Raw genomic sequence first — 13,462 nt, 5'->3', positions numbered from 1 at the left:
ATATATATATATATATATATATATATATATATATATATAAGTGTGCTATGTATATATATATATATCGCATTAATAATGTAATATTTAATAAAATTGGTTGCGACAGTATCATTCCTAGCGAAAAGCAGTGCATGCATGTCACTCCACTCGCAAATTATGCCTTGGATTCACATTATTTGCCTCAAATCAGCACAGATTTTTCACTGTTTTGCACTTAAGGCTGCTTATTTGAATAAAAGCAGTGTTCAAACTTAATGATAATTTCATGGTTTTTATTTAACTTTCCACAGTATTTAAGTAAAGCTCCTTATTGAACATTAAAAGCTGAAGAAAATACAGAAAAATCTCATGTAAAATGACAGCAAAAAACTGTATTTTTGAATTACGGATAATTACTGTTATTTAATGTGCCTGTTATTTTACGGTATTTTTCCAGCACCTCAGCTACCGGAATTTTACAATTTTTTTTTTTTTACAGTGTACCCAAATTCACTGATAATGTCTTAACTTATTTATTTTATATCCTAAAAAGCATTTCAGTCTGATGTGAACAACTGCACACATACAGCAGGGTCACCAAATCTAGCAAGGCCGCAAAAGACACTAACGAAATCTGTTACCATCTTTTTCACTCTGGTGATACATGAACTTATTTATTTTATATCCTAGAAAGTATATTTCTCTGATGAGAACACACTCTTAAAAAAAATTAAAGGCGCTTAAAAGGTTCTTCACAGCGATGACATTTTTTTAGTTTCCACCATGAACCATTCAGGCAAATGTTCTTTAAAGAACCATGTCTTTCTTACCGACACTCTTAAAAAAAATTAAAGGCGCTTAAAAGGTTCTTCACAGCGATGACATTTTTAGTTTCCACCATGAACCATGTCTTTCTTACCGTTTTATAATCTAAAGAACCTTCTTTCGCCACAAAGAACCTTTTGTGAAACAGAAAGGTTCTTCAGATGTTAAAGGTTCTTTATGGAACCATTTAGACAAAAAGGTTCTTCTATGGCATCGTGAAGCACCTTTATTTACAGTGCAACTGTCGATACACAATAGGATCGCCAAATCACAAGGCAGCATTATGTTACCGTAATTTGTTACCGTAATTCGTTACGGTAATTCGTTTCCGTCACACACAAATTCTACAGCGACCTCTAGGTCACTGATTTCGACACAACACATGTATTTATATAGCCCGTTCTTTAACAGTCCGGCCTATGGAAGCTCATTTCCGCCACTGAATAACATTTTTTAAAAAAGGTAATTGCGACTTTTTTCACAGAATTGCATGATATAAACTCACAATTGCGAGCTATAAAGTCAGAATTGAGAGTTATAAAGTCAGAATTGCGTGATATAAACTCCAATTTTAAAGTTAAAGTCCAATTTTGAGGGGGGGGGAAGACTTATGTTCTCAGAATTGCAAATTTAGGCTATATCTCACAATTCTGACTTTATAACTCGCAATTGTGAGTTTATATCTCACAATTCTGAGAAAAAAGTCAGAATTGCGAGATATAAACTCGCAATTGCGAGAAAAAAAGTCAGAATTGTGAGTTTATATCTCGCAGTTCAGACTTTATTTCTCAGAATTCCGACATTATGTCTCGCAATTGCGAGTTTATATCACGCATTTCTGACTTTATTTCTCAGAATTGCGAGTTTATATCTCTCAATTATGACTTCTTAACTCGCAATTGCGAGTTATCACGCAATTCTGAGAAAAAAAAGTCAGAATTGTGAGATAAAAAGTCGCAATTACCTCTTTTATTTTTTATTCAGTGGCAGAAACGGGCTTCCATACCGGCCAGTAGGTGATTTCGACTGATTTGGACAAACTTTCATTGATTTAAAGTGCTGATGAGATAATAAACTGTTCAACGAAAGCACATATTAGCTGGTTTGCCATTCGCCAAAAACGCTTAAGAAGAAGAAGAATTTGTTCAGCGAAATCGAGAACCTGAGTCTAACTGCTATACTTAATAACTGCACAGTTTATAGTGTCTATATAGGCTACGTACAGAGTTCTTAAGAGGGCTAAATGTAAACAACCAAGCGACCTATGCTTTTTTTTCTTCTGCGCACCATTAATGAGAATCCTGCTTTGTATTCGATATGCGCTGTGTTTTTATTAGTCTGCTTTCAAAAGAACAATTGCAGATATAGGCCTATAAGAAATGACACAAATAGGCTATAGCCTAGCCTACTATGCGGACTATTACAGGAGATCACATTCACAAGTCCATGTTTCATGTCTGATTGAAAAAAGAGGATGTTTGGTGAGGACACGTTTAAAATCCTGCTGTTGTAATGTCAGACGAGCATGATTAGCCTACGTAAAAACCACATTGACGTCAGTGAATTGATGAATGTTGAAATGTTGTTGTTTTTTTACTACTAGAGAAGAAATATCTATATAAAATAACCTACCAAATCATTTAGTTAAATATGTTTTCTTAGCGTACATTGTAATGTATAGTGATTTATTGTGGTATGCTAACTATTCATCCATGTTTTTATACAGCCTATTCTTTTAAAATGTTTATTAAAAGCAAATGTTCACCATGATAGAATTTCCTCTAGACAATTGTTGATAAAACATTACATTAACGATGCTCATACCTTCAGTTAACCTATTGTAATGTCATTATAGCCTATTAAATGTATTTTCAAAAACATATGTGTTTGACAAAGCAGTAGCCTGATATAAAAGTGCCCTTCCTTAGAATAATGTAATGAACCAACACAGGTTTAGTATACAAAATTAAATTATTTTCTCTAAAAGGGCTTACCTAGGGCTCCTAAAAGCAGCACTATGGTACTCAGCAGAAAAGCCATGCGTCTAATCAAATGTGTTAAGTGATTATTAGGATAAAAAATGCTAAAACTTTTTCACATGTATCTCCGACTTGAAATAAATTGTATCCCAACCCAGGCTTCCTTTTATTTGCCACTGTAGATTTCAACATTTCCTGCACAGTCTTCTATCCTTCTTTCCTGTCATCCTTCCCCTTTTGAACAATCTGTTTGGCCTCAGATTGTTCTGAATATTTACCTCAATAATAAGCTTTACAAAAAAAACAATGTCATATATTAATCAGAAAATAATTGTTTTAACGTTAAATTATGTGATGTTTGGTATAAAATAAATATGTTTCCTTTCTAAAACCCAGCAATATTTCACGAATAAACGAAATGTAGATGAACAAAATGTACATTTAGATTTGTATTCGTTTTATAAGTTAGAACTCAAGCCTTCATTTGCAGTTGAGTAATAGCCTAGTTATTTGTTCAACAATGTCAACGCCTGTTCCTGAAATCCGTGACTAGATGGCGCTAGTTGACAAGGTTTGTGCCTAAACTATGTCATTCATAAATTACTTGGCCTGAATAGTTTTACACAAATTAATAGGCCTAATTTATTTTTCTTACACTTCTTGGCGTGAAAGAGAAAAACTAGAGTTGAAATTGGACTCATATTAATAGGGTGATGTGTAAACAGTTCAGTTTTCCAGTTCATACACTCTAAAAAATGCTGGGTTAAATATAACCCAGCACTGGGTTAAAAAGGGACAAACCCAGCTATTTGGTTGTTTTTACCCAGCGGTTGGGTTGTTTTGACCCAGCGGTTGGGTAGTTTTGACCCAGCGGTTGGGTTGCTTTGACCCAGCGGTTGGGTTGCTTTGACCCAGCGGTTGGGTAGGTTTGACCCAACGGTTGGGTTGTTTTGACCCAGCTGTTGGGTTGCTTTGACCCAGCTGTTGGGTTGTTTTGACCCAGCTGTTGGGTTGTTTTGTCCCAGGTGTTGGGTTGTTTTGGCCCAGCGGTTGGGTTGTTTTGACCCAGCGGTTGGGTTGTTTTGACCCAGCGGTTGGGTTGTTTTGACCCAGCGGTTGGGTTGCTTTGACCCAGCGGTTGGGTTGTTTTGACCCAGCGTTGGGTTATATTTAACCCAGCATTTTTTTAGAGTGTACTGACTCATATGGCCAATTTAAACTGGTACTTTCTTCGGAACGTGGTCGCTCGTTTCGTATTTGTGCAAACTGGTAGCCTACAGACAGACAAAAGGACACCTTTCCTCAGCTCAGTACTAAAGTTTTTCTATGTCTGAATTGTTTTTATCACTTCTTTTGTAATTTGTTTGTCTATGTTCCTCCTCCCGGGAGCAGTCATGAGACGTTTAGTTAGATTTCTACGCAGCCTATTATGCAAGTTTTCTCAGTAGTCTTGTTTACTATACTCTTTAACGTCTCAAATGTCACTTCAGTCTACAGTGATTGACTTCTATGAATGAAAGTGTTTTTCCTTTCTCCAATAACACCTAGACCTGTTTTTATATAGCTTATCATTTTTCTTTAAAGCGCTTTGATTTACTCCTGTAATCTTTGTGATTAATGATTAAATATGTATTCTTTATTATAAATAAATAAAAGCTGACCGTTTTATTTTGGACATCTTCTCGCCTTAATCTATCAGTGATGCCTAAACTGCTATAGCTCCTATAATATATATATATATAGCAAAATGTGGCCCTAAAAAGTATTTGGATAAAGTCTTTATTTCATTTGTACTTATTTTAAATGATACATGATATAATTTAACAAAAATCTAACCAAGTAACATTTATTTTGAAGAAAGTTAGCAAAACTATACATTTTTAAGTTAGACATTTCCCAATAAGTTTTTTTTTTAGAATCAAAATGATAAAAAAAAAAAATACTGTTGTGATAACATTCAAATAAGTGTCCAAAAGTGTTTAAATGCTATATTGGGCGTCATTGTATGTAATAAACATGTTTATATATTTGTAAAAAAAAAAAAAAAAAAACTTTATATAGGCTATGCATCAGCTTCACTGATCCTTTTAAATTATATTTATTTATATTATTTATAACTGCTCCAAAGCAAGGACACTACTCTCGTTTACCTTTGACATTCATTTAATTTCTTTTTCATTCACATGCATCTAACGTCACCTCATCATGGGATATCAAATTCTTAAGCTCTGCATTCATAACACACCTACTTTAATAATCGGACCTATTACCTACTTACCATATTATTGCATATTGCACATTTCTAATATGCATCACTGCATTTTATAATTTTTTAAATAGTGAATTTGCCATGCTTTTTGACAGCAATTTATTTATTTAGCTATTTTTGACCTTTACGTGTTTTATGCATTGCCACTGCTCCATGACACATTCCTGTACTCGGGTCCAACTAGGTGATGGGTAACGCTTGACCTCATGATCTCCAGCTGTATGATCTTTCTATGGGGCATGTTGTTGTGAAGCTATCGCATGATTTTCCATGTTGTAGTACAAATATCACGTAGATGCAAGCTTGTTGATCGCGGTCCTGAGAGTTGACGTGTACATGTTTCCTCTCTCCAGTTGGTCACCAGCGATATCGACGTAGTGTCGTAGGCGTATCACTGTGCAAGAACACAAACTTTAAAGAGTTGACAACAACAGGGGTCTCAAGACAAAGACAACCCCAGACTGAAGAAAGAACTGCACGCGAAGATATACTGAAAACTTCTACACTGAAAAGCTACGCTTTGTTTTAATCTCTGACAACATACAACGTTTTTTGTTTTGAGCTCGGATATTTAGATCTTCCAAGATGAAGTTTGTAAGGTATATAATGAGGAATGCTGCTATGCTAAATGCACCAAAGCATATTGATTACTACGCGAAATTTTCTCCATCGCCGCTGTCAATGAAGCAGTTTCTGGATTTCGGTAAGTTTAAAAATTGTAATGCAAAATATTTTTGCATGCAATATTGTCATCCCAAGGATGATGGTGCACACCGAGCATGTGCATTGCACAAACACATTCGATAATCTTTTTATGAAACGATCTGTATTGGCTTATTCATGTAGAAATTACAGAACAAGTAATGCGAATGTTCGCTCAGACAGAATGTAGCTAACGCTCGCGTTTTCTGGATGGTGTAACCATAGTAACAGTATCTTCGGACTGCCATTATTTGCAACTTTAGCTTGTTATATTTACACAGCATTTATACACAAAAAGTGTAGTGTTTTATTTACAAAAAAGTCTTTAAGGTTAGTTCATGGTGCTACAAGGACGCCAAAATACTAGTGCACGAAACGAACCTCAGCAGAAACTTGTAAGCCATTCAGTAAAATCCTGTTTGCTCGAGTCCTATGTTTGTTTTTCCTTAATATTTCAGTTTTGGTTCAACTGTATTGCAGCAAAGTGTGCATTCAGCTGAGATTTCAGACTGTCGCGTTGTCTTTTCAGGATCCACAAATGCGTGCGAGAAAACATCCTTCGCTTTCCTCAGACAAGAGCTCCCCGTCAGACTAAGCAGCAGTCTGAAGGAGATCAACCTTTTACCAGACCAACTGATCATGACTCAGTCCGTTCAGCTAGTTCACAGCTGGTAAGTTCATGCCCTGGGTCATCAGGCTAAAAAAGGTGCCTGTTAACTAACTTTTGAAAAGTCCCATCTGTCTTGTAGTTTGAGTAAACAGACGCAAACGAACAAGATAAATGAGCCCGGTCTCATGAAAATGCGTATAAATAGTACGCCAAATAAAAACGAAAACTCGTGGTATTGATACGCAAAAACGGACTTTGGCGTGCATATGATACGCCTGTGTTTGGCGTGCATATAATACGCAGTTTTCGCGTGCATATGATACGCCTGTGTTTGGCGTGCATATAATACGCAGTTTTCGCGTGCATATGATACGCCTGTGTTTGGCGTGCATATAATACGCAGTTTTCGCGTGCATATGATACGAAATTTGTTGGCGTGCATATGATACGAAATTTGTTGGTTTGCATATGATACCCATGTGTTTGGCGTGCATATGATACGAAATTTGTTGGTTTGCATATGATACGCATGTGTTTGGCGTGCATATAATACGCAGTTTTCGCGTGCATATGATACGAAATTTGTTGGCGTGCATATGATACGAAATTTGTTGGTTTGCATATGATACGCATGTGTTTGGCGTGCATATAATACGCAATTTTCGCGTGCATATGATACGCATCTACCCCACTAAACCTACCCATCGCGTAGCACATTCACGCCAAAGTCCATTTTTGCGTATCAATGCCACGAGTTTTCGTTTTTATTCGGCGTACTATTTATATGCACTTCCATGAGATCGGGTGCATTATCTAATACATTGCTGAACAAACTCATCATCATTAAAATGGTTTATTTTACACGCGTGCGTTATGTAATCTGTCGCACGCCTCCTAACTGAACGATGAACTTTGCCCCAGTTCCTCAGCCTGATGTTTTCCAAGTAGAAGCCACTACTACTGTATATTACACACTCAGCCGTTTAAAGTTCAGAATCAAGCTTCATCCGGTTTCCATTAGGCTACAACTTGCATTTTAGGATCCAAGTTGTAGCCTAATCTTATAGGAATCATCACATTACTTCTTACCAATAGCACTTCTTATCCTTATTCATTTTCTACGGTGGTCTATAGTGTGGGGTTCTGGACCATGTGAAATCAAGTTGTGGTGTAAAACATTTTCTTTAAAAACGTGCATGCAAATGCTTGCTTACGAGCCTATGGAATGTAGTTTGAAATACCGTTGCAGACCCTCACTTGTTTACTAGACTGCGGGAAGGGATACTGCGGTTCACTTCAGAAAGTGAAATATGAGACGGTGCGGCGTAGCGGTGGCGCGCAGACTTGTTTTCGAGAACTGACTTGGAACAGTACGTTCTAGTGTACTCGAGCAGAACAGCAAGGAGAGAAACTCAGGGAAATAAGCAGTTAACATTTAAAAAAGAAAAAAAAGAGGAAATCTATAGTTTATATTAATAGCTAGTATATATAAAATAATTACCTGAAAAAATTATATAGTATAAAATATTTATATATAGGCTATATATCAATAAATATTTTAATTAGCTTTTTAATTTTAGCTTTACTAATTGTGTTATGTGCTTTTGTAACACTTTATAAGTTTAACATTTTAATCTAATGTTTATATTTTTATTTTTAACTATTTTAATACGGAAAACAATTTTGAATAGCTTTAATTTACTTTAGTTTATTTCAATTTCAGATTTAGTTTGAATCATTTTAGTTCTTAAACATATTTAAATTCCTTGCCTAGGCAACATTTAAATTTAAGTTTTTAAGTTTAAATATTTTTATTTATTTCTTATATTTTTCATTTTATTTCAGATTTATTTTAACACGGAAAACAATTTTTAATAGTATTAGATAATTTAGTCAGTTTATTTTTATTATTTATTTATTATTTAATAATAAATTAACATATATATATATATATATTAATATGATTTATTTATTTATTTACAGTTCATTTATTTATTATTTTTATTTCAGATATAGTTTGTCATTTTAGTACAAATGTATTTACGTTCTTTGCCAAGGAATTAAAAATAAATAATTCTTAATTTTTAATAATTGCATTTTTTAATTTTATATTTCAAAACCAAAAAATTGTTTTTTAACAACACTGATAAATGCTTAAAAGTTGCAAATCTTTCCTGCAAGCGTGAAAACAATTTAGGTTGAGGGTGTTATTGGAGATGAAAAAGTCTAATTGTAATTTTGCAGTGGCATTCATAAAAAAAATAAAAAAAACATGAATTTATAGTAGTGTACAATCTTTCATTCCCTTTGTCTTCTCTTTTTCATTTTATTTCAGATTTATTTTAACACGGAAAACAATTTTTAATAGTATTAGATAATTTAGTCAGTTTATTTTTATTATTTATTTATTATTTAATAATAAATTAACATATATATATATATATATTAATATGATTTATTTATTTATTTACAGTTCATTTATTTATTATTTTTATTTCAGATATAGTTTGTCATTTTAGTACAAATGTATTTACGTTCTTTGCCAAGGAATTAAAAATAAATAATTCTTAATTTTTAATAATTGCATTTTTAAATTTTATATTTCAAAACCAAAAAATTGTTTTTTAACAACACTGATAAATGCTTAAAAGTTGCAAATCTTTCCTGCAAGCGTGAAAACATAATTTAGGTTGAGGGTGTTATTGGAGATGAAAAAGTCTAATTGTAATTTTGCAGTGGCATTCATAAAAAAAAAAAAAAACATGAATTTATAGTAGTGTACAATCTTTCATTCCCTTTGTCTTCTCTCTTACTTTCTCAGGTTTGTCCAAAGCTTGATGGATATCCTAGAATTCCAAGACATGAGTCCCGATGACCCTAAAGTTCTTGCTGAGTAGGTTCTTCAATCTACATGCATTATCTATCAGAAGAAGTATTATTAAAAAGTACAAAACAGCAGGATTCATGGAGTTGTTTTGCTGTTTGTCTCCAAAGATTTGTAGACACTCTGGTGAGCATCAGGAACAGGCACAATGATGTGGTACCCACCATGGCCCAAGGTGTCATCGAGTATAGGGATGCGTTTGGGGCAGATCCTGTGACATGTCAGAACATTCAGTACTTTCTGGACCGCTTTTACATGAACCGCATCTCCATTCGCATGCTCATCAACCAGCACAGTAAGTTTAAATCTAAATCTGTGCTAGTCCTAATACCTGGACTTGGCATCAGTAGTCGCTTTCTCAGCACTTACAGGTCATTAGATCTTGAATAATCCGGCCTGCTCTAGTTTGAGTTAATTATTCACTGGATATGAGAGAATGATTAGCTTGCAGTACACCTCTAACCCTCTGTTCTCTTTTATTTCCTGCTCTATCTTTAGCTCTGATCTTTGATGGCTCCACACATCCAGGACATCCCAGCAGCATCGGGTGCATTGACTCCCGCTGTGACGTCACAAATGTAATCAGAGGTGAGTGCTCTAGTGCACACTGTTATCAACTGGGGAAGCAAATATTACCTTAGTGACAAATGCAAATTCATTACTAACATCCTGTGTTCTGCTTCAGATGCATACGAGTGTGCTAAAATGCTCTGTGAGCAGTATTACCTCGGATCCCCCGAGCTGGAGCTTAGAGAGATAAACGGTGAGGAATCAAATGCATTCTCCAGATGGTTTTGGGCCGCTTTAAATCATTTAAATTTTGTCCACAAACCGCATTATATTTTAAAATGTTTGTTCTCTGTTGCAGCAAAGAACAAGTCACAGCCAATCGAGATATCCTATGTTCCTTCTCATCTCTACCACATGGTTTTTGAGCTCTTCAAGGTAGGCATGGTGCTTTATTTCTGCATAAATCAGACGCATATGGAATGATAATCCGATTTAGATTATAAATAAATTATTCTTACATCTCTTCCACTCTAGAACGCAATGAGGGCTACTATTGAGAATCATGAAACAAGCAGCACCCTGCCACCGATCAAAGTCATGATTGCTCTAGGTGGAGAGGACCTGTCAGTCAAGGTAAATGAAAGCTCAAATATGATCATTTTAGAGAACTTTGGCAGCGAGAATACAGTATCTTTAACCTGTAAAACCCTTAACTAGAATATGAGGTCACACCACAACCACCGCCTTGATTGAACCATTATTCTCAACCACCGGTTCCTTCCTCACACTGTAACATCGCCCTAGATTCACCGATAACTGATAATAATGTTATATAAACTGTCCTAAAGATTAATATTCTAACCACCCTTGATCGAGATCATTTGTTGCCATGAACGGAAACCAGCTCTGACTAGTATTAACTGTTAATACTGTTAACCTTTGCCCTGCTGGAGGCTAAAGCGTGCAACAAAGCAGACATTGAACTGCAATGCTACTACATATCCATGCGGTAACAGTGTTTGCAAGATTATATTTATCTTCTTACACATACACAACAGTCAATCCCTCAGTCTTAGTCAATGTAACCCACACATATTTATCATCTGATGTAATGCAGCTCACAAAACACATCATTGTTCTCTAAACATTCACGTTTCATGTTCCAGATCTGTGACAGGGGCGGTGGCGTTCCTTTCAGGAAGATTGATAGACTTTTTAGCTACATGTATTCAACAGCGCCCAGACCTACTATTGGTGACCATCAGCGGACCCCAATGGTAAGAGCATAGACACTACATAACAGCAGGTGCATATGTTTTCATATAAAACGGAAAGTCATAACTGCCTGTTGTTCCCTCAGGCAGGCTTTGGTTACGGCCTTCCCATCTCCCGCCTGTATGCACGATACTTCCAAGGTGATCTCCAGCTTTATCCAATGGAGGGCTATGGTACAGATGCTGTAATTCAGCTGAAGGTAAAGAGATCCTCAAAAGGGTTAGCTTGCATAAAAACGAATCCTCATGTTGTTCCAAACCTATATGAGATTTATGCTCAGTTATCATTACATGGGCAGCATCATCAACATTATGCTGAACTTCTCCTTTTTTGTTCCTCAAAAGAAAGTAAGTCATATGGGCTTGGAACAATGAGTAAACCACGACTTTGCACTTTTAGGCGAATTTTTAAACAAACAACAAGATGGCAAATCATAATGAGAGTTTTGCTTACGCTAACCTTATCTGTTGAGTTTGTTGACATCCTATCAACTTTGGACATTACATCTGTCAGTCTTCAAATCATTAATCCACAGTCTTCTTCCCACAGGCCCTGTCTACAGATTCAGTAGAGAAGCTTCCCGTGTTCAATCAAACCGCCTTGCGCCATTACAAATTCAACCAGGAAGCTGATGACTGGTGCGTCCCGAGCAAAGAGCCGCTGAACTTAGCTGCGTACAAGGCTGCAAAGTGAAACACCAGAGCTGGTTGCCTTAAAGTCATGACAAAGGCCTTCAAGAGATTGCCAAGATAGGTTGCCATTGTGAATGCTCGCATTCGGGGGCCAGTGACAGCATTTCCCAATGCTCTTTGAGTACTGTTGTCTGGGAACACTTAAACTGCACGTGACCAGAATTTAAGATACCAAACAGTAGATTCCTTGGTAAAAAAAACAAGTTATTACTGTGGTGCTGCTGAAGTTGGTGTTTTTCAGCAAAAGCTCAGGGATGAAGAGTCCTGTGCGAGTGTTAAGGCCTGGAGGTGATTAGATGCATGTGAACCTGATTTAAGCGGAGTTAAGTCTAAAAACAGGTGGAGAGAAGTGTATGTATTGCAAAGAAATAAATACTGAAGGCAGAAGAAATGCAGCTGGGATGAGAAGTGAGACGCAAGACATTTCAGAGGTCAGAAAGAGTGTATGAATTGTGAGAAGTGTCAAAATAAGGAAGATGTGGCCAAAGATGTATTTTTCCTCTCAAAAGAGGCTGGACATACTTGATGTGTGATCAACACTTACAATTTAAGAAAAAACATTTATGTAAGCATTTATTCATAGCACTGTACGGTTGTGTTTCATTGCATAATGAATGACCACAAGATGTGTATACTCAAAGTTGTGTTCACAATATTTATCACTGTTAAAAGGACCCTTGTTGTTTGAGTTTTTAATATGAATGAAATAAATCTATTTTCTCATCAATACCGATAAGCTGCATTATTGTAAACAGAGTATTCCAGTGAAATACCATAAATAACGCACATGTAATTGTGTAATTGAGAACATGATGTACCTGTGAATGTGAACCCAGTACGAAAACCATATAAAACAAGCTGATGCATCAGTGCAACATAAGTGTTTCCCAGCCCTGTGCTTGGAGGAAATGACTGTACCCTACACATTCTCAAACTCTTGTTAGCTGAGAAATGGATGGGTCAGAAAAGCACTAGTCCAAAATAAGCACTGTTTATGGAACAAAGTGGGGAAACGCTGTTTGCTACAGTCAGCATTCCCTTGTTTTAAAGGGGTCATATGATGCGATTTCAAGTTTTCCTTTCTCTTTGGAGTGTTACAAGCTGATTGTGCATAGATAAGATCCCCGAAGTTGCAAAGACTAAAGTCTCAAAACCAAAGAGATATTCTTTATCAAAGTTAAGACTCTGCCACGCCCTCCTAAAACGGCTCGTTCTAACACGCCCCCACATATCTACCTCACTATGTGGAAATATTTGCATAATGTGGCCCAAATGTTCACGCAAAGAAAGAAGGCGTGGTTTCAGTAACCGCAGTTAGTGTTGAAGCAGCATGTCAGAGAGACGCTGTGTGTTTCTAGGCGAAAGCAAAAGCACTTTATTTGGCCTTCCAGAAGTAGATGCATTTAGGAATCTTTAAGATTACTTACAACAGAACAGCAATGCATTTTATGGACGACCGTTTCGTGAACCTAGGAGAGGAGGTAATTCTGACTTTGCTATGACAATCTGGCGCTTCTGAATCAGCTACTGTTTTGTTATTAGTTTAATTATTTGCTATGTTCAAATGCGGAGTTTTGCGCATTGTGTGTGTGTGTGCGTGTGTGTGTGTGAGAGAGAGAGAGAGAAAAAGAGAGAGGGGGTCACATCACAGTGGAGTCAGCTGTCTTAACCGTTTAAAGCTATAGCGCTGCTTGTTCTGGTGCAATGGGCATAATTAATCTTATGGGAGAATTTAAA

General features: G+C 36.1%; 2 protein-coding genes across 3 annotated transcripts in view; one reads left to right on the top strand and one right to left on the bottom strand.

The window, feature by feature from the left end:
* LOC107549853 (polymeric immunoglobulin receptor) overlaps window positions 1–5,267 on the bottom strand; it is an 8,818-nt gene extending 3,551 nt beyond the window's left edge. Inside the window, exon 1 of one of the 2 annotated variants that reach the window (XM_016231032.1) lies at window positions 5,181–5,267. In XM_016231032.1, the coding sequence (XP_016086518.1) occupies window positions 5,181–5,214 (34 nt within the window). In that variant the 5' untranslated portion in view covers window positions 5,215–5,267. Of the gene's footprint in view, window positions 1–2,798; window positions 3,007–5,180 lie in introns of those variants that run through there. The other variant, XM_016231031.1, reaches the window with a different exon arrangement.
* A 199-nt stretch (window positions 5,268–5,466) lies between these two features.
* On the top strand, window positions 5,467–11,925 carry LOC107549851 (pyruvate dehydrogenase (acetyl-transferring) kinase isozyme 2, mitochondrial-like). The gene is made up of 11 exons (XM_016231030.1): window positions 5,467–5,755; window positions 6,284–6,425; window positions 9,186–9,257; window positions 9,359–9,543; window positions 9,747–9,836; window positions 9,934–10,011; window positions 10,117–10,193; window positions 10,293–10,391; window positions 10,925–11,035; window positions 11,119–11,232; window positions 11,583–11,925. Exons 1-11 carry the CDS (start codon window positions 5,638–5,640, stop codon window positions 11,724–11,726), a joined length of 1,230 nt encoding a protein of 409 aa, XP_016086516.1. The 5' UTR covers window positions 5,467–5,637; the 3' UTR covers window positions 11,727–11,925.
* The last annotated feature ends 1,537 nt before the right edge of the window (window positions 11,926–13,462 follow it).

Source organism: Sinocyclocheilus grahami, unplaced genomic scaffold, assembly GCF_001515645.1.
Source record: "Sinocyclocheilus grahami isolate Dianchi unplaced genomic scaffold, SAMN03320097.WGS_v1.1 scaffold382.1, whole genome shotgun sequence".
NCBI classification, from domain to species: Eukaryota; Metazoa; Chordata; class Actinopteri; order Cypriniformes; family Cyprinidae; genus Sinocyclocheilus; species Sinocyclocheilus grahami.
The sequence above is the reverse complement of the archived record's forward strand: the minus strand, read 5'-3'. Positions and strand labels throughout refer to the sequence as shown.